The following is a 21370-nucleotide window of genomic DNA, read 5'->3' as shown; positions in this document are numbered from 1 at the left end:
CCTCATTCTATCCCCTTGTCTCTATCTCTACCTCCCTCCCTCGTTCTTTCCCTTTGTCTCTCTCTCTCCCTACCTCATTCTATCCCCTTGTCTCTCTCTCTCACTCTCTCTCTGTCTCCCACCCTCATTCTATCCCAATTTTGCTCTCTCTGCCTCCCTCCCTCATTTTATCCCCTTGTCCGTCTCTCTACCTCCCTCTCTCATTCTATCCCCTTGTCTCTCTCTCTGTCTCCCTCCCTCATTCTATCCCATTGTCTCTCTCTCTGTCCCTCTCCCTCATTCTATCTCCTTGTCTCTCTCTCTCTACCTCCCTCCCTCATTCTATCCCCTTGTCTCGCTCTCTGCCTCCCTCATTCTATCCCCTTGTCTCTGTCTCTGTCTCCCTCCCTCATTCTATCCCATTGTCTCTCTCCCTAACTCCCTCCTTCATTATATCCCCTTGTCTCTCTCTCTGCCTCCCTCCCTCATTCCATTTCCTTGTCTCTCTCTCTACCTCCCTCCCTCATTCTATCCCCTTGTCTCTCTCTCTGCCTCCCTCCCTCATTCTATCCCCCTGTCTCTCTCTCTGCCTCCCTCCCTCATTACATGTCTTTGTCTCTCTCTCTCTACCTCCCTCCCTCAATCTATCCCTTTGTTTCTCTCTCTACCTCCCTCCCTCATTCTATTCCCTTGTCTCTCTCTCTACCTCCCTCCCTCATTCTATTCCCTTGTCTCTCTCTCTGTCTCCTCTCTACCTCCCTCCCCCATTCCTTGCTCTGTCTCTCTCTCTACCTCCCGCCCTCATTCTATCCCGGTGTCTCTCTCTCTCTGCCTCCCTCCCTTTTTGTTTTTCTTTCTCCCTCTCTTTTCTCTTCTTTGCGCTGTCTTTCTCTCTCCTTTCTTCCTCACTCCTCCCTTGCTCGGTCTCTCTCTCCCTCTCTCTTTTTCAAAAGGACAAATGTTTCTGGCAGTCACAGTGGCATTGCTTTGGTATTCCAAAATTTAGCCAAAAACCAGGCTGTATCTGCTCTCAGCAACTACACACAGCAGCCAAGCCATCTAACACAGAGAAGAGAGGGGGTGAAAGGAAGAAACAGAAGGGATGGAGATATAGAAAAACTGATAGAGGTGGAGGGAGAGAGGGAGAGGGGACTGTCGTACCAGTGCCCAGACCAGACCAGCAGTGGTTGCATTTGTAATTCCGTAGGTCTTGGCAAACAGCAATAACAGAGCCCTCCTCCAGCAAGAGACAAAAAGGGCAAGTGTGTGTGTGTGTGTGTGTGTGTGTGTGTGTGTGTGTGTGTGTGTGTGTGTGTGTGTGTGTGTGTGTGTGTGTGTGTGTGTGTGTGTGTGTGTGTGTGTGTATGTGCGTACATGTGTAAGAGTTGGTCAATTCCACACACACTAAGACTGCGTCAAACACATTTTGAAAACATGTACATCATAACAACTTTGATCTTAATGACAGCCTAAATGCTGACTTTCATATACTTTAGATGTACATAACTGCCCACTTCAGCGACCGCACAGACTATGTGTATTTTTTATGCAGTAGCCACATCTTCAGGCCTTGAAACATCAAATACATCACCTCTGGTGAAGCTCAGCTCTGAACACCAGTTTTTCGGGGGTGTATATTACAGCCAGATCGTTCAAGATTGACTTCGAAATTGGACGTCTGTCCATGTCCTGAGGGCGTTCGGAAATGCTTTCAAAACCGCCGACTAGGGGCAACAGAGAACACAATTACCATCAAGTAGGCTTGGGTTTTTCTAGGGCGCTGTGGACTGGGGTGGTGGATGGATGTCATCCCATGACTCCGGATCCAAAGGTTGTGTGTTCAATCCCAGTGGTTGATACATTTTTATTTTATTTTTACCCTATCCCAAACCTTAACCCTTAACTTAACCATTTGGAATTAATCCCTAACCGTAATGTTTTAACCCTATCCAAAACCTTAACCTTCAACTTCTAAATTTAACATTCGGAGCAACTTTGAAATTTGATGTTTGAAGAAATGAAATTAAGCTAAGCAGGAGGAGCAACCCAGGGTGTCAAAAACACTTTGAAATGTGATGTTTTGAGAAAAGTGGATAAACATCAGAATTTGAAGTCATATTGGTCAAACCGTGAGATCTTGTTGGTAAGTTAAGAGTGCACACATACTGACTCTAAATAGTTGACCTGATCTCCCAAATTACAGGGCATTTCATCATACAGTGCATTAGAGGATCTCTGAGCCCCATTGATTATAAATGAACACCAGAAGCATATTAGCTATCTGAATATAATAATAGCCTACTGTCAAGAATAGTAGGACAATTCAGGCTAGTTAGAAGAGAAATAACTACATATAAACACTTCTGTTTGGAAATGCAAATGAACAAAGGCAAGCAAGCAAATGCCAGCGACACAGGCGGATGCAAAAAGGATGAGAAACAGAGAGAGAGGCGGAGATACAGAAAGGGTGCAGGGAGAGAGGGAGATAAGTGTTGAGAGAGAGAGAGAGTGAGAGAGAGAAAGACAGGGGTGGGGGTGAGAGAGACGGAGAGCAGAGATAGCCTGAAGAAGGAGAAGAGATATTAGCTGCGCAGAGGAAACGCTGCAGGATGAACAGAGAGAGACAGAACGGAGAGAAGAGAAACAGAGAGACAAAGAGAACAGAGGAGAGGCAAAACACAGATAGATCAGGTGATGAGATGTGTCAGAGACAGGAGTGGGAGGCAGAGATTTACAGTCAACAGACTTTGACATAAGCTGGCAGGAGAGGAACAGATTCCAAAAGCAAATGCCGGCGAGGGCAGAGAGAAACAGAGGGGGATAAATTACATTTGGGGGATGGAGGAGAGAGAGAAGAGATGGAGAGATTGGACAAGAGAGAGGGGGAAAAGGAAGGGGGAAGTGTAGGCTTCTAGCTTAGTTTCTCACATCCTGCAATGTTAATGCATAACTTTACTTATATCAGATATAGGCCATACATGAGCATGTGGGTCTGGGCAAGTGTGATGTAGTTGATGTTTGTTGTCGTTTGTATGTGTATGATTTGTATTACAAATAAAAGATATAGGCCATACATGCATCGAAATAGTCTCTAACAAAACACTTCTTGTCTCAAACCTCACAAACACCCCTGTCTCCTTTTGCAGTTTAACAATTAAAAGTGGGGAACTTTGCCAGAGAAAAGGCAGCAACAGCCTGTATCATGCATCTCCACCATGTTTCCATAGCATCACCCTCCATACAACAATAGGATGAGAAACATCACTTCCATCTGTTTCAGTTCATTTATCACACTCTGTGCCGAGAGAACAATGGCCTACATTCCCCAATACATTTTCTCACAATGTAGACATCACACATGGGCCTGCTCCCAAAGTGTGAGTCACTAGCTTCCACTATCCGGGAAACTTCGAAAGGTCAAAGACAAGATTGCATTAGAATAATACATAAACATTAGCATTGGGGGCTTGCTGCCTTTGCTCTGCTTTGAAGATGATGACAGTGCACTATGTTAGCGAGTCAGCTAACTCGTCTTTTACCTACAATACAGTATACTAAGGACTTAGCGCTTTTACCTACAGTACAGTATGCTAAGGACTTAGCGCTTTTGCCTACAGTACAGTATGCTAAGGACTTAGCACTTTTACCTACAGTACAGTATGCTAAGGACTTAGCGCTTTTATCTACAGTACAGTATGCTAGGGACTTAGCGCTTTAACCTACAGTACAGTATGCTAAGGACTTAGCACTTTTACCTACAGTACAATATGCTAGGGACATAGCGCTTTTAGCTACAGTACAGTAGGCTAAGGACTTAGCACTTTTATCTACAGTACAGAATGCTAAGGACTTAGCGTTTTAACCTACACTACAGTATGCTAAGGACTTAACATTTTTAAATACAGTACAGTATGCTAAGGACATAGCGCTTTTATCTACAGTACAGTATGGTAAGGACTTAGTGCTTTTATCTACAGTACAGTATGCTAAGGACTTAGCGCTTTAACCTACAGTACAGTATGCTAAGGACTTAGCACTTTTACCTACAGTACAGTATGATATGGACATAGCACTTTTGCCTACAGTACAGTATGCTAAGGACTTAGCGCTTTAACCTACAGTACAGTATGCTAAGGACTTTTCACCAGACTGAACCAATCCAAGCCAAACCGAACTGTACTGAGCTGGCCTGGTTATGCATTCACCATAGTTAATAATAATAACAATAATAAATATAATAATGTATTTTGTAATAGCGCTTTTCATTACAGAAAAGACTCTCAAGACACATAAAAAGCAAAACAAACAAACAACACATTTAAATTGAGATGGTAGAGATAGAGATTGAAACGTGCTAAAAAGGACCATTAGAAAGAAGGGTATCAGCTATTCAGCTAGCTCATGATCTCACCTTCTTTGCAGTACTTCCCCTTGTAGCGGGTGTGCGTGCAGTCACAGTGCACCTCGCCATACTGGATGGAGCAAAAACCTCCGTTGAGGCAGGGGTTCTGCTTGGTGCACAGGTACTCCATGTCACTCTGGATGCCCTGGCTGTTGAGCAGGGTAGGGGGTGTCTCTCCCACCTTCAGGTTGGAGATCAGGCCCAGGAACGGGGGCTCGTACTTCACCGTGCTGGAGGTGAGGGCTGAGAGGCGCACGTCGGGCGGGATGCCGCCCACAAACAGGTCGCTGACCACCGCCATCTCCTTCCGCTTTGACTTGACCTCCGCCATCTTGGTCTCGCCATCCACCATCAGCAGGGTCTCGCGGAAGTTGCGGGTGAGGAGCACCATGTGCCAGCGGTCGTCGTTGACCTGGGTTTCCATGTGTAAAGTGGCTGGCTCGGCACAGTGGATGGCGAAGCGCAGCTGGAGGCGCCCGCCAGCAATCAGGAGCTCCATGAAGTCACAGTTGCCGCCGTCATCTAGGTAGAGCACCAGAGCCTTGCTGATGTTGGTCTTGAGGCTGAAGCTCAGCTCGCCCACTGAGCCCGCCTCCCAACGCCCGTAGCGGGCCCACTGGCCGGGGGCCCCGCCCAACTCCAGCGCCCGGGCCGTCACCAGCAGACTGAGGAACACCAAGGGCCACATGGGCAAAGCGGGAAACCTCAACCCCCTCGTCATGGTTATGATCCCAATCCTAATAATCCTGCTATTGGTTCAAATCCTCCACACAGGGACGTAGCTCGGCCTAGCCTAGCTGCAGCTGTTGTTTTTTTGTTTTTTTTTGTTAAGTGTAAACAATAGTTGTTAAGTCTGATTCTCGCTAGGGAGACTCCTCCTCTAGGCTGGGGGATACGTCGGAGGAGCAAAACACTCACAGGACCAATTCCAGATTCCAACCCTGCCGACTCAGCAGTTATTGTATTTTATTTGCTATATATATATCCTGACTCTCTTCTCCGTCTCTCCATTGGTTGATGCCTCTGGGAAAAACGAGGCCAGTGCACGGGTAGAGGGAATTACGATAATTTTATCACAGCGTTCCGTTCCCCAACTCAACTCCTTATTCCAAATAGAAATCCCAGTCCCTGGAATCCAGATATAGCTTTTTAGGAAACGTAAGTCATTGTTGTGGCAAGAGATACAGTCTGTCTCTGTGGGTGTGCTTTATAGATGTTGTTTTTGGGAAAGGGGGTAAGAAGGGGAGGAAGAGAGAGCGCTGAGTGTGTCAGAGCTGGCTGGTGTCACGTGGACAGCAGGGTATGTTCATGGCGCCAACGACGTTAACGCCTTCCTCTCCTGAAGCCTCTGGTTGGTCCACCACAGCTTAGACTGGTCTGGGTCCCCTCATTGTCCCCACAGTCAGGGATCTGGAAGAAACAGACAGAGAAACCTCATTAGACCCTGGTACTTTGTGTAATGGAGGTAGTCCTGTGAAACGCATGATGAGTAACCTTGTAAGTAAGTAAGTAAGTAAGTAAGACTGTGTTAGCCCTAGGATTTAGCTCATAGGGCTAATGTAGTCTTGTGGCATAAGGGAGATCATGGTTCGAATACAGTAGTAGTAGTAATAGCAATAATAATATATGAAAAAAAAAGCATTGAAATCGTAAATGGAGTTCCTTTGGGGATCTGCTTTGTAGACAACTTGACAGAATGTTCTATACATGCAATTCATTACTGGTGATTTTTCTGCTGGAAACCAAGACTAGAGTAAGAAATATGTAAATATGTCTGGTATGAAGTTCAACATTCATGTGCATGATTTCATCTGAGCCTACAGGGCTTGTATATCAACAGCCAATCAAAATGCCTCACTCCATCCGTGTTGATTTACTCAGAGCCTACTGGGCGTATATCAACAGCCAATCAAAATGCCTTACTCTATACTTGTCTGCCAAGTACAATTGGTCCTAAACACAGTGCACAAAGCTCCCTAGCATATAACGCCTAAGTCCATTACTTGCCACATGTACATATTACTTCAACTACCTCAACTAGCCGGTGCCCCTGCACATTGACTCTGCACCGGTACCCCCCTGTATATATAGCCTTCCTACTGTTATTTTATTTTACTTCTGCTCTTTTTTTCTCAACACTTTTGTTGTTTTATTTTACTTTTTTATAAAAATAAATAAATGCACTGTTGGTTAAGGGCTGTAAGTAAGCATTTCACTGTAATGTCTGCACCTGTTGTATTCGGCGCATGTGGCCAATACAATTTGATTTGACTTTCAATAACTCAGCAATAAGGCTATCAATAAATCACCCTCCAACCGTTTTTATATGTCTCCACCTAACTGAATACATGCACGCACGCACGCACGCACACACACACACACACACACACACACACCCACACACACACACACACACACACACACACACACACACACACACACACACACACACACACACACACACACACACACACAAGCCATCAAATTAAGTCTCATTTTCAGTGAGATGCCGTGGAGTCAATGGCTGCCAGGATAGCCACTCTTGACCCTTATCCCTGCCCTAATCCGTTCCCATTATTTCTGAAGTGAGATTTAATTTCCATTGCCGACAGTTCACAATTAAACCCCTGCTTGCACCTGATCACACTCGCTCAGGCTGCCGTGCTTGACTGCCTGACAGTTCAGAATGACAACCAATGACGACACTATCCATGTGCCAGAGAGAGAGAGAGAGAGAGAGAGAGAGAGAGATATCCTGTAGAATGACAGTGACCGAAAAAGAGTAAGCGAGCATATGAAAGAGAGAGGGAGATTGGGGCAAACGTTTTTCGCGGTAATGTTCACATGCGGTGGTGAGGGAGCATGTCATGCCTTGAGGAGACAAGGAGAGGGAGAGGGAGAAAGATGGAGAAAGGGAGAGAGAAAGATAGAGAAAGGGAGAGAGAGAGCGAGAGAAAGGGAGAGAGAGAGAGATGGCTGATTTCTTTTGGTCATTGAAGGACGGGAGCGAACACTAGCTGCGTGTTTGCATTAGATCCTCTGCTCTCAAACATGTCCCCATAAATTAAACCCTGCATAATAACATCCATAGATCAAAGCATTATTGATATATGGACAGTACAGTGCAGATTATGGAGCTGTGACGTCTAATAAGAACCTTGAAAGAGACACAGCTCAGGGCCTCTTAGGAAGGAGGAAGACGCATATCTGAAAATGCATATGGGCGATTCCACGCCAGCGGGAACAACATGCTCTACAAGTAAATCACATTTCCAGACTGGGCTCTCTGCTAATTCTGAGTTATGATACATTTTATGAAAATTGGAAATTGGATTTAAAGGGAACTCCCTCTGCTGGTGATTTATTGAATATGCAATCCTAAAGGAGGGCTGTGATTGGTTAGAAACCTATAATGTCAATGTATAAAATGGGTCACATCATTAAATGTACCAGAGAACCCACTCTGGAAATGTTATGTGTTTGAAGAGTATATTGTTCCAAACAATATGTCTAAAAATAAGCAAAATAAAAAAGGGTAGTTTTGAGATATTAATATTAATATTTTCTATATTGAATAAATGAATGTGAAAATGTGTATTTCAGAATAAAGACATACTCCATATGTTAGAGCACACTATTAGAAGTATAATGACACAAATGTGTTGTCTGTATCATGTACGATTCACAGATCATTGGGTCTTACAGCAGGTATGTAGGCTTATAGGTCTAAAATGGGCCTAAAATGGACACTTTCATCATGATTTTCTCAAAATGTTTTGTGATACTAATACAAAGAGCATATCAAAAATATTTCCTCTCAATGAAGTTTCTATGTGAGAATTGCCAGAACACTGAGATACCAAAGATATTTTCTGCTCCCGCTGGCGTGTAATCACCTACAGTGCCTTAGGAAAGTATTCAGACCCCTTGACTTCATCCACATTTTGTTAGGTTACGGCCTTATTCTAAATTTGATTACATTGTTTTTTCCCCTCATCAATCTACACACAATACCCCATAATGACAAAGCAAAAACAGGTTTTTAGAAATGTTTGCAAATGTATAAAAAATAAAAAATAAAAAACAGAAAAATTACATTTACATAAGTATTCAGACCCTTTACTCATTACTTTGTTGAAACACATTTGGCAGCGATTACACCTCAAGTCTTCTTGGGTATGACGCTACAAGGTTGGCACACCTGTATTTGGGTAGTTCTGTCAGGTTGGATGGGGAGCATTGCTGCACAGCTATTTTCAGGTCTCTCCAGAGATGTTTGATCAGGTTTAAGTCCGGGCTCTGGCTGGGCCACTCAAGGATATTCAGAGACTTGTCCCGAAGCCACTCCTGCGTTGTCTTGGCTGTGTGCTTGGGGTCGTTGTCCTGTTGGAAGGTGAACCTTCGGCCCAGTCTGAGGTCCTGCGCGCTCTGGAGCAGGTTTTCATCAAGGATTTCTCTGTACTTTGCTCCGCTCATCTTTGCCTCGATCTTGACTAGTCTCCCAGTCCCTGCCGCTTAAAAACATACCCACAGCATGACTCTGCCACCACCATGCTTCACCATAGGGATGGTGCCAGGTTTCCTCCAGACGTGACGCTTGGCATTCAGGCCAAAGAGTTCAATCTTGGTTTCATCAGACCAGAGAATCTTGTTTCTCCTGGTCTGAGAGTCTTTAGGGGCCTTTTGGTAAACTCCAAGCGGGCTGTCATGTGCCTTTTACTGAGGAGTGGCTTCCATCTGGTCACTCTACCATAAAGGCCTGATTGGTGGATTGCTGCAGAGATGGTTGTCCTTCTGGAAGGTTCTCCCATTTCCACAGAGGAACTCTAGAGCTCTGTCAGAGTGACCATCGGGTTCTTGGTCACCTCCCTGACCAAGGCCCTTCTCCCCCGATTGCTCAGTTTTGGCCAGGCGACCAGTTCTAGGAAGAATCTTGGTGGTTCCAAACTTCTTCCAATTAAGAATGATGGAGGCCGCTGTGTTCTTGGGGACCTTCAATGCTGCAGAAATGTTTTGGTACCCTTCCCAGATCTGTGCATCGACCGAATCCTGTCTCGGAGCTCTACAGACAATTCCTTCGACATCATGGTTTGGTTTTTGCTCTGACGTGCATTGTCAACTCTGGGACCTTATTTGGACAGGTGTGTGCCTTTCCAAATCATGTCCAATTAATTGAATTTACAACAGGTGGAGTCCAATCAAGTTGTAGAAACATCTCAAGGATGATCAATGTAAACAGGATGCACCTGAGCTCAATTTCGAGTCTCATAGAAAAGGTTCTGAATACTTATGTAAATAAGGTTTTTTATTTTTTTATTTTTAATACATTTGTAAAAATGTCTAAAAACCTGTTTTCGCTTTGTCATTATGAGGTATGTGGAAAAAGTCAAGGGGTCTGTATACTTTCCAAAGTCACAGTATATCTATTTAGGGTAAATGTTATTATCACTGGTAGAATCTGATCTGAAAAATGAAAACACGTTGCTATGGCACACTGTATACTTAGGGAATCAGCTGACATTACAAGCCATTGTGATTAGTTTGATGCAATTGCAATTACAAGAAGAAGAAAAAAATGTGTTTATATAATTGATTTTTTTTTTTTTTTTTTTTACTGAAGTGTTATACTGTATCCGTGTCCCAGATGGGTAACTAGAATTTGAATATTCCCTCCTCTTTGCATTGAATATGATCCTAGAATTTTTTGTCTGGCATTTAGCAAAGAGGGAGCATCTCCTACTGCTTGTATTGTGTGTGTGCTTGCGTGCATGTGAGCAGCCTGGTCTAATAGACTAGACATAACATAGTAAATGTAAATCCGGGACACTCAAATTAGTATGATATGCTTGCTATGGTTGCATAAGACAGATGGTTACTTAAGAAAGTAGGGGGGTTGGTTGGTTGGTTGGTTGGTTGGGGTGAATGGGTAAGCGTATAAGGCGAACGTCTAGCAACCCAAAGGTTGCGTGTTCAAATATCATCATGGACAGCTTTAGCATTTTAGCTAATTAGCAACTTTTCAACTACTTACTACTTTTTAGCTACACTACATGACCAAAAGTATGTGGACACCTGCTCGTCGAACATCTTATTCCAAAATCATGGGCATTAATATGGAGTTGGTCCCCCCTTTACTGCTATAACAGCCTCCACTAGATGTTGGAACATTGCTGCGGGGACTTGCTTCCATTCAGCTACAACAGCATTAGTGAGGTCGGGCACTGATGTTGGGCCATTAGGCCTGGCTCGAAGTCTGCATTCCAATTCATCCCAAAGATGTTCGATGGGATTGAGGTCAGGGCTCTGTGCAGGCCACGCAAGTTCTTCCACACCGATCTCGACAAACCATTTCTGTACACCTCTTTGTGCACAGGGAAAGGGCCTTCCCTCAAACTGTTGCCACAAAGTTGGAAGCACAGAACCATCTAGAATGTCATTGTATGCTGTAGCGTTAAGATTGCCTTTCACTGGAACTTAGGGGCCTAGCCCGAACAATGAAAAACAGCCACAGACCGTTTTCATCCTCCAGCAAACTTTACAGTTGGCACTGTGCATTGGGGCAGGTAGCGTTCTCCTGGCATCCGCCAAACCCAGGTCATGTGTCGGACTGCCAGATGGTGAAGCATGATTCATCACGCCAAAGAACGCGTTTCCACTGCTCCAGAGTCCAATGGCGGTGAGCTTTACACCACTCCAGCCGACGCTTGGCATTGCGCATGGTGATATTTGGCTTGTATGCTGCTGCTCGGCTATGGAAACCCATTTCATGAAGCTCCCAACGAACAGTTTGTGTCCTGACGTTGCTTCCAGAGGCTGTCTCGAATTTACGTACAGAATAATACGAAATGCTCTGAGTCCAGGTTGATTTGACAGAGAGAGAGATAAATATTGAGAGAGGGCAGGAGAGAGACATCTAAACATCTCCTTCCATCCAGTTCTCATTTCATATGTTATGGGGGTACCATCCTTCTATACAACAGTGAGTCTGTCTTCCAATCCACGGCACTAAATGAGGCCTGATGTTTTGCGTTTTCTCAAAACACTTTTCTGACCGCTAACATGACATCTATTTGGCTTCTCCTTTTCCTTGAGAACCATGGGTTGATACTTTCTCACCGGCAGCCCAAACTGCGACAGAGCGAGAGGATACAGCAATCTACGTACGCCCCCGTATCTCTGACCCCTTTTCTCAGCCAAGCGGCGCCTTGGCAACTCTGTAGAGTTCCCCTACTGACGTGTACAGGGTCGCGTGAGGCGACCTCTGAACCCATTACTTTCATATCATTGCATCGAAAGCCTCAACAGAGCCAGTGGTAAGAAGTCTTTACACTGGTGTTTTTTTGTTGTTGTTTTTTTCACTTCCAGTAGTGCTAATATACTCCAGGCTCTTTCCAAACCCTGCAGGATATTATCACACCTGTTACTGTCTTTTATCTATCAAAGCTGTATATCTCTAGCTGAGTAGGGTGTTGACAAAGTAGCTGTCTGTGGTTGTTGCTGTACTTATAGCAGTGGTTATGGTTGTGGTTTGGAAGGATACTATCCTGCATGCTCACTGTACTTATAGCAGTGGTTAATGTTGTGGTTTGGAAGGATACTATCCTGCATGTTCACTGTACTTATAGCAGTGGTCTTTGTTGTGTTTTGGAAGGATACTATCCTGCATGTTCACTGTATGTAACGATCCCGGCTGTCTGAGTCGGGTCCTGTCTGGTGACTAGTTTTCCCTGTTCGTAATCTCCAGTTTCCCGAGGGTTCGGGAACGCTCCGGGGAGCGCTCTTGTTTTCCGCACCTGCATCCCATCAGCAATCTGCACACCTGGTCCTGATCATCACCCTTCTTAGGGTCTGGCCGAACATCCAGTTCCTGCCGGATCGTTAGCCATGAACAGTATGTTTGTCAGCGTATCAGCCTTGAGTTCTAGCGTTAGTTTTTGTTGTTTTGCACCTTGTTGATTTGCTGTGTACTCACCTCCGTTTTGTTCTGTCTGCAGTCTCTCACCCGGAACCTTCACCCAACCTCTGCCTGATGGTCGGCGGCTGCCGAGCCATGTCTGGACCTACCACTGCACCCTCAACAACCCATCCACGCCACCCGCTCTGTCCCTGGATTATTCAGCCTCACTCGGGAGTCAATTAATAAACACTCACCTTTTTCTCTAAGTACCTTGTCCTGGTCTGCTTCTGGGTTCTGGCGTAGTAAACCGTGACAGAACGATCCGGCCAGTAATGAACCCAGCGGACCTGGACTCTGTTCGCCATGCCATTACCCATCAGGAGAAGATGTTGGGCCATCATAGCACGGTACTACAGGAGATCGCGTTGTCAGTTCGGAACCTTTCTACCGGTCTGACGGAGGTCCAGAACCAACGCAAGTTTCCGGTGGAGGATCCACTACCGGTTTCACCCATCTCGCCTGCCGCTTCGGGAGCTGTGTCCTTCCGTGAGCCCGAGGTTCCGACGCCGGATAGATATGAGGGGGAGCTGGGAAGATGCCGTTCCTTCCTTATGCAGTGTGGATTAGTGTTCGATCTACAGCCCTACTCTTATGCCACAGACAAGGCTAGGATAGCCTTTGTGATTGCGTTGCTGCGTGGTCGGCGCTGGAGTGGGCTTCAGCCGTTTGGGAACGACAAGACCCCTGCATGGCTTCATACCAGGGGTTCACGGCCGAGATGAGGAAGCTCTTCGACCATTCCGTCCGAGGGAGGGACGCAGCTAGGCGCCTGTTTTCGCTTCACCAAGGAACTCGCAGCGTGGCCGACTTCGTGATCGAGTTCAAGACGTTGGCTGTGGAGAGTGGGTGGAACGAGGAGTCTCTGCAAGCGGCCTTTTACCAGGGTCTGTCGGAGCAGCTCAAGGATGAGTTGATCTCCTATCCGGAGCCTAGTGACCTGGACAGCTTGGTAGCCTTGTCTATTCGGGTGGATAATCGAGTCCGAGAGCGAAGGAGGGAGAAGCAATGGGGTCCGTCCAATCGATCAGCTTCTCAGTTCCCAGTCGGGTCGGGTGGTGGACCAGAACACGTCGATCATTCTCCACCACAATGGATTAGTGGAGAGGTCCTCTCTCCCGATTCTGAACCCATGCAAGTGGGGCGGCACGGGTTAACCAAGGAGGAGCGTCAACATAGACGTCAGACCAACTGCTGCCTCTACTGTGGTAGCTCGGGACATTACATCTCCACCTGTTCCCGGCGGTCGTCAAACTGCCCGGCTCGCTAAAGTTGGGAGGACTTTTAGCGAGCCAGTTTCAACCTCTCAGTACCTCTGTCAGACCCCGTTTCCCGGCTACCCTTGTGAACAGGAATCAGAGCTTAGCGCTTAACGCTTTTATCGATTCAGGTGCCGATGCAAGCTTTCTTGATGCCGAGTTGGTGGAACAGCTGGGGCTTTCCAAGGAGCAATTGCCGGAAGCCATTGAAGCGACCACTCTGAACGGCAGTAGTCTGGCACGTATCACGATGAGGACTGAACCGGTTAAGATGCGGTTGTCGGGGAATCATTCTGAGATGATTTCATTCTTCATTCTGCCGTCTTCCCATGTTCCTCTGGTCCTTGGATACCCCTGGCTGAAGGAACACAATCCCACGTTCGATTGGGTGACAGGCAAGGTAACGAGTTGGAGCCTTGATTGTCATGCTAACTGTCTCAAGACTGCCTGCCCCCATTCGGTTCCCAGTCAGGTGATTGAGGCTAAACCCCCAGATTTGTCCCTGGTTCCCGAGACATATCACGATTTGGGGGAAGTTTTCAGTAAGCAGAAGGCTCTGTCACTCCCTCCCCACCGACCATATGATTGTGCCATCAACCTGGTCCCTGGAGCTGTCTACCCCAAGGGAAGGTTATTCAGTATCTCCCGACCTGAACGTGAGGCGTTGGAGACCTACATCAAGGAGTCCCTAGCTGCTGGTCTCGTTCGTCCTCGTCATCACCCCTGGGGGCAGGATTCTTCTTTGTGGGTAAGAAGGATGGCTCTCTTCGACCGTGTATTGATTATCGGGGGTTGAATGACATCACGGTCAAGAACAAGTATCCCCTGCCCTTGATGAGTTCTGCCTTCGACTCCTTACAGGGTGCTACGGTGTTCACCAAGCTAGACCTACGCAATGCGTATCACCTGGTCCGGATCAGAGAGGGGGACGAGTGGTTGACGGGTTTCAATACACCGATGGGTCACTTCGAGTATCAGGTGATGCCGTTTGGACTGACCAATGCTCCAGCGGTATTCCAGAGTATGGTGAACGACGTCCTGAGAGATATGATCGGTCTCTTTGTGTTTGTTTACCTGGATGACATTCTGATCTTCTCGAAGGAACCTTCCGACCACGTCCAGCATGTCCGGCAGGTTCTGCAGCGATTGTTGGAGAATCGCCTGTTCGTGAAGGCCGAGAAGTGCGAGTTTCACGCCCACACGACATCCTTTCTCGGGTACATCATCTCCAGGGGAGAGATTAGGATGGACCAGGAGAAGGTTAGAGCGGTTCTGGAATGGGCCCAGCCCGGTACGAGATTGCAGCTCCAGAGATTTTTTGGGGTTTGCGAATTTCTACCGCAGATTCATCCGGGATTACAGCCGTGTGGCCGCTCCGTTAACTGCCTTGACTTCCAGTATCAGGACCTTCAAGTGGAATCCGGAGGCGGATCGAGCGTTTCTGGATTTGAAGAGGCGATTCACCAACGCACCGATTCTCTCTCAACCGGACACGGGCCGTCAGTTCGTCGTTGAAGTGGACGCGTCTGATGTGGGAGTTGGCGCCATCCTGTCGCAGCGATGCTCCACGGACAGTAAACTCCATCCCTGCGCCTACTACTCTCGTCGCCTTTCGCCTGCGGAGAGGAATTACGATGTGGGTAACCGGGAGCTTCTCGCGGTGAAACTTGCCTTGGAGGAGTGGCGCCACTGGTTGGAGGGGGCGGAGCAACCGTTTATTGTCTGGACTGACCACAAGAATCTTGCTTACGTGCAATCGGCTAAACGTCTCAACTCCCCGTCCAGGCCAGGTGGGCGTTGTTTTTCGGACGATTCAAGTTTGCCCTGACGTTCCGACCTGGATCTAAGAACGGCAAGGCGGACGCCTTGTCCCGGATGTTCTCCAAGACGGAGGAGAGTGGGTCCAAGACCGAGACAATCCTCCCCCCGGAACTGCGTCGTGGGAGCAGTTATGTGGAAGATTGAGGAGGAGGTGCTGGCGGCCCTTCGGACTCAGCCCGGTCCCGGTAACGGTCCACCCGGTCGGTTGTTTGTGCCTGAGTCGGTTCGTCCTGCTGTCCTCAAATGGTCCCACGCCAGCAAGATGGCTTGTCACCCTGGCGTGGCTCGGACAATGGCGTTTCTTCGCAGACGTTTTTGGTGGCCTGCCATGGCCGAGGATACTCGGGGCTTTTGTTGCTGCCTGTCCAGTGTGTGCGCAGAATAAGAGTACCAATCGGCCCAGCTCTGGACTACTTCACCCCCCTTCCTATTCCCCGGCGACCATGGTCGCATCTGGCCCTGGACTTCGTCACTGGGTTGCCCGCTTCTGAGGGGAACACGGTCGTTCTGACGATCGTGGACAGATTCAGCAAGTTCGCCCACTTTGTGCCTATTGCCAAGCTTCCCTCTGCCTCGGAGACGTCCGAGATCCTGGTTAGGGAGGTTTTCAGGGTCCACGGTTTGCCCAGTGATATCGTTTCCGACCGTGGCCCTCAGTTTACCTCTGCTGTCTGGAAGTCCTTCTGTTTGGCCATTGGAGCTACAGTCAGTCTCACATCTGGTTTTCACCCCCCAATCCAATGGTCAGGCGGAGAGAGCCAACCAGAAGATGGAATCCACGCTACGCTGTCTGGTCTCTTCCAACCCCACCTCCTGGGTCTCTCAGTTGCCTTGGGTTGAGTATGCCCACAATACTCTTCCTACATCTGCCACTGGGATGTCTCCCTTCCAGTGCCTGTATGGCTACCAACCTCCCCTGTTTCCTTCTCAGGAGAAGGAGCTCTCAGTGCCTTCTGTTCAGGCCCATATTCGTCGTTGCCACCGGACCTGGCATCGGGCCAGAAAGGCACTCCTTAGAGTTTCGGACCGGTATCAGCTCCAGGCGAATCGTCGCCGGATCCCCGCTCCCACCTATACCATCGGAGATAGGGTTTGGTTGGCCACACGGGATCTTCCGTTACGGACTGAGTCTAGGAAGTTGTTACCGAAGTTCATTGGTCCGTTTGTGGTGGAGAAGGTGATCAATCCAGTGGCAGTTCGACTCAAACTACCGAGGACGCTCAGAGTCCATCCCACCTTTCATGTCTCCTGCCTCAAGCCTGTCTTCCTCAGTCCTCTGTTGCCTCCTCCGCCTCCTCCTCCTCCTCCTCGGATGATCGGAGGTGGTCCTGCCTACACGGTGCGTCGCATCATGGATTCCAGACGGCGGGGCCGGGGTTTCCAGTATCTCGTGGACTGGGAGGGGTATGGCCCTGAGGAGAGGAGTTGGATTCCGCGGCGACAGGTCCTAGATGCGGACCTCATCAGTGACTTCTACCGCCTCCATCCTGGCGCTCCGGGAGTCCGCCCGGTGGCGTTCGTCGGAGGGGGGTACTGTAACGATCCCGGCTGTCTGAGTCGGGTCCTGTCTGGTGACTAGTTTTCCCTGTTCGTAATCTCCAGTTTCCCGAGGGTTCGGGAACGCTCCGGGGAGCGCTCTTGTTTTCCGCACCTGCATCCCATCAGCAATCTGCACACCTGGTCCTGATCATCACCCTTCTTAGGGTCTGGCCGAACATCCAGTTCCTGCCGGATCGTTAGCCATGAACAGTATGTTTGTCAGCGTATCAGCCTTGAGTTCTAGCGTTAGTTTTTGTTGTTTTGCACCTTGTTGATTTGCTGTGTACTCACCTCCGTTTTGTTCTGTCTGCAGTCTCTCACCCGGAACCTTCACCCAACCTCTGCCTGATGGTCGGCGGCTGCCGAGCCATGTCTGGACCTACCACTGCACCCTCAACAACCCATCCACGCCACCCGCTCTGTCCCTGGATTATTCAGCCTCACTCGGGAGTCAATTAATAAACACTCACCTTTTTCTCTAAGTACCTTGTCCTGGTCTGCTTCTGGGTTCTGGCGTAGTAAACCGTGACACTGTACTTATAGCAGTGGTCTTTGTTGTGGTTTGGAAGGATACTATACTGCATGTTCACTGTACTTATAGCAGTGGTCTTTGTTGTGGTTTGGAAGGATACTATCCTGCATGTTCACTGTACTTATAGCAGTGGTTATGGTTGTGGTTTGGAAGGATACTATACTGCATGTTCACATCTCACTAGAGACACACACATATAGTCTACACAAACACATGACAACCAAAACACATATACTAAGGTAAGGATATGCTAAAATACACATCTCTCTCTCGCTCTCTCTTTATGACTCTCTCTCTCGTTCTCTCTCTCTCTCTCTCTCTCTCTCTCTCTCTCTGTCTCTCTCTCTCTCTCTCTCTCTCTCTCTCTCTCTCTCTCTCTCTCTCTCTCTCTCTCTCTCTCTCTCTCTCTCTGACACACACACACACCCTGGCACGTGTGGTATAAATCTCTGCTCCTGAGAGGTGTGGCGCCGTCTCATCCATCAGGCAGCCTGCTGCTGTTGCTGGGTGCTAATTAACCACAGAGCCATGCAGAGACACTTAATATTAATCAGGTTGAAAAGAGAGAGGGAGGGGAGGAAAATAGGAGAGAGAGGGAAGGGGGAGAGAGGGAGGGAGGGGGAGAGAGATGGAGAGGATAGAGAGAGAGGGGGAGAGGTAATGGGGAGAGAGGGAGGGAGAGAACGAAACTGTGAATTTTGGATGCCAAAATCAAGCAGATAGACGCTATATCTGGGACATGATCGAAAAGCAAACGGTCTATGGCACAGTACCTTAGTATGGAGCTAAACAAGGCCTTTTGACTCCTAGCTGCTCCTCTTTGGATCAGGCGACTGGCTCTTTGATCAGCCATGTTAGCCCGTATTGACTCCACTAGCTGCTCCATTTTGCTCTGATGAGGAGATGCTAAATGAACAGATTAGGGATTGATCCTGACATTACCATTAGTGAAGCGGCTTTAACACAACACCGAGACGCTCATCCCCCTTTATGGAGGAGGAAATATTATACACTGCTCAAAAAAATTAAGGGAACACTAAAATAACACATCCTAGATCTGAATAAATGAAATAATCTTATTAAATATTTTTTTCTTTACATAGTTGAATGTGCTGACAACAAAATCACACAAAAATTATCAATGGAAATCAAATTTATCAACCCATGGAGGTCTGGATTTGGAGTCACCCTCAAAATTAAAGTGGAAAACCACACTACAGGCTGATCCAACTTTGATGTAATGTCCTTAAAACAAGTCAAAATGAGGCTCAGTAGTGTGTGTGGCCTCCACGTGCCTGTATGACCTCCCTACAACGCCTGGGCATGCTCCTGATGAGGTGGCGGATGGTCTCCTGAGGGATCTCCTCCCAGACCTGGACTAAAGCATCCGCCAACTCCTGGACAGTCTGTGGTGCAACGTGGCGTTGGTGGATGGAGCGAGACATGATGTCCCAGATGTGCTCAATTGGATTCAGGTCTGGGGAACGGGCGGGCCAGTCCATAGCATCAATGCCTTCCTCTTGCAGGAACTGCTGACACATTCCAGCCACATGAGGTCTAGCATTGTCTTGCATTAGGAGGAACCCAGGGCCAACCGCACCAGCATATGGTCTCACAAGGGGTCTGAGGATCTCATCTCGGTACCTAATGGCAGTCAGGCTACCTCTGGCGAGCACATGGAGGGCTGTGCGGCCCCCCAAAGAAATGCCACCCCACACCATGACTGACCCACCGCCAAACCGGTCATACTGGAGGATGTTGCAGGCAGCAGAATGTTCTCCATGGCGTCTCCAGACTCTGTCACGTCTGTCACGTGCTCAGTGTGAACCTGCTTTCATCTGTGAAGAGCACAGGGCGCCAGTGGCGAATTTGCTAATCTTGGTGTTCTCTGGCAAATGCCAAACGTCCTGCACGGCGTTGGGCTGTAAGCACAACCCCCACCTGTGGACGTCGGGCCCTCATACCACCCTCATGGAGTCTGTTTCTGACCGTTTGAGCAGACACATGCACATTTGTGGCCTGCTGAAGGTCATTTTGCAGGGCTCTGGCAGTGCTCCTCCTGCTCCCCCTTGCACAAAGGCGGAGGTAGCAGTCCTGCTGCTGGGTTGTTGCCCTCCTCACGGCCTCCTCCACGTCTCCTGATGTACTGGCCTGTCTCCTGGTAGCGCCTCCATGCTCTGGACACTACGCTGACAGACACAGCAAACCTTCTTGCCACAGCTCGCATTGATGTGCCATCCTGGATGAGCTGCACTACCTGAGCCACTTGTGTGGGTTGTAGACTCCGTCTCATGCTACCACTAGAGTGAAAGCACCGCCAGCATTCAAAAGTGACCAAAACATCAGCCAGGAAGCATAGGAACTGAGAAGTGGTCTGTGGTCACCACCTGCAAACCAGTCCTTTATTGGGGGTGTCTTGCTAATTGCCTATAATTTCCACCTGTTGTCTATTCCATTTTCACAACAGCATGTGAAATTTATTGTCAATCAGTGTTGCTTCCTAAGTGGACAGTTTGATTTCACAGAAGTGTGATTGACTTGGAGTTACATTGTGTTGTTTAAGTGTTCCCTTTATTTTTTTGAGCAGTGTATGTCTTGTATAGGAAGTACCTTGGCCTGTTGGAGAGAAACTTAACCTTTTGTTGCACCTTTTTAATGGATTGTGTATGTGTGTGTGTGTCTATGTAGAGTGAAAAGTATTGCTGAGATCCCCTTTAAGCTCATCAATACCCAGCACATACTGGCTGGATGCTTTGTTACTGTACATTCCCATTCATTCCCTGCATGTCCCACTTATCTCTGAGTTTCTGAGACAATCAATGGAAAGATCCCATAGCTCTGATTTTCTGAGACAATCAATGGAGAGTTCTCATAGCTGAGTTCCTGAGACAATCAATGGAGAGATCTCATGCCTGGCTATGGACGCTTTGGAGGTGATTCTCCATAGACTTTGGGTGATGAGGCTATGAGAAGGTTATTTTAAGCAGAAGCTCTATATAGAGATCAATTTTCTACTAAACGCCAAGCCTGCCTCCAAGGATACACACATACAATTGCAGACACGCACACACACACACACACACACACACACACACACACACACACACACACACACACACACACACACACACACACGAACACACACCCTCAAGGGAGAATCTGTATTTTGAGCTGAGAGAGAGAGGCAGCGACCCACTGAGACAGAGAACCTTATCAAGACATCAGCGTTTCACAGATCAAAACAACAAAATGGCTGACACAGTGTGAAAAGAGGGAGCGGGAGAGAGAAGAGCAGAGGCGAGTGAGACAGAGAGAGGAGTAGAGAGAGGAGTAGAGAGAGGAGTAGAGAGAGGAGTAGAGAGAGGAGTAGAGAGAGGAGTAGAGAGAGGAGTAAAGAAAGGAGTAGAGAGAGCAGTAGAGTGTGTGTGCTCGGCTCTGAAAGGTCTTGTTGGACAGAGAGAGAGCAGAGAGAGAAGTAGAGTGTGTGATGTGTGTGTGGGAGGGAGGGAGTATTATTGAAGTGTGTGTGAGCTATAGAACGAATAGAGCCGCTCCATCACGTCTATGACCCTTAGTGTCTGTCACTGTATTGCCTTTGCAGAGCGCTTACCAACCATCCTACACACTCATTAGCCCACACCCTGTACACCCACACACACAAACACACACACACAGACATACACACACACACACATCCCTTAGGGGCCATTAGCCAGCGTAGGCCTCATCATTGGACAGTTTACGGTACCAATCACAACCACGCCGGAGTGAGAGAAGTAGAAGAAGAAGGGATGTGTAACGTTATTGCAGAACTGTCTGCCTGTTCATTTGCTAACTACCTCTCTCCTCCCACATACCCCCCTCTCCCTCCCTCTCTCTCTCTG

The 21370-nt window shown here is 47.9% G+C and overlaps 1 protein-coding gene across 1 annotated transcript in view; it reads right to left on the bottom strand.

Annotated features, from left to right (window-relative positions):
- Positions 1-4373: 4373 nt before the first annotated feature.
- LOC121571016 (neurexin-2-like) overlaps positions 4374-21370 on the bottom strand; it is a 140578-nt gene continuing 123581 nt past the window's right edge. The window contains exon 3 of the mRNA XM_045222198.1: positions 4374-5791. Coding sequence (XP_045078133.1) covers positions 4374-5102 — 729 coding nt within the window. The 5' untranslated portion in view covers positions 5103-5791. The remainder of the gene's footprint in view (positions 5792-21370) is intronic.

The sequence above is a fragment of the Coregonus clupeaformis genome, chromosome 8 (assembly GCF_020615455.1).
Source record: "Coregonus clupeaformis isolate EN_2021a chromosome 8, ASM2061545v1, whole genome shotgun sequence".
Lineage (NCBI taxonomy): Eukaryota > Metazoa > Chordata > Actinopteri > Salmoniformes > Salmonidae > Coregonus > Coregonus clupeaformis.
This window is presented reverse-complemented; position numbering and strand designations above follow the sequence as displayed.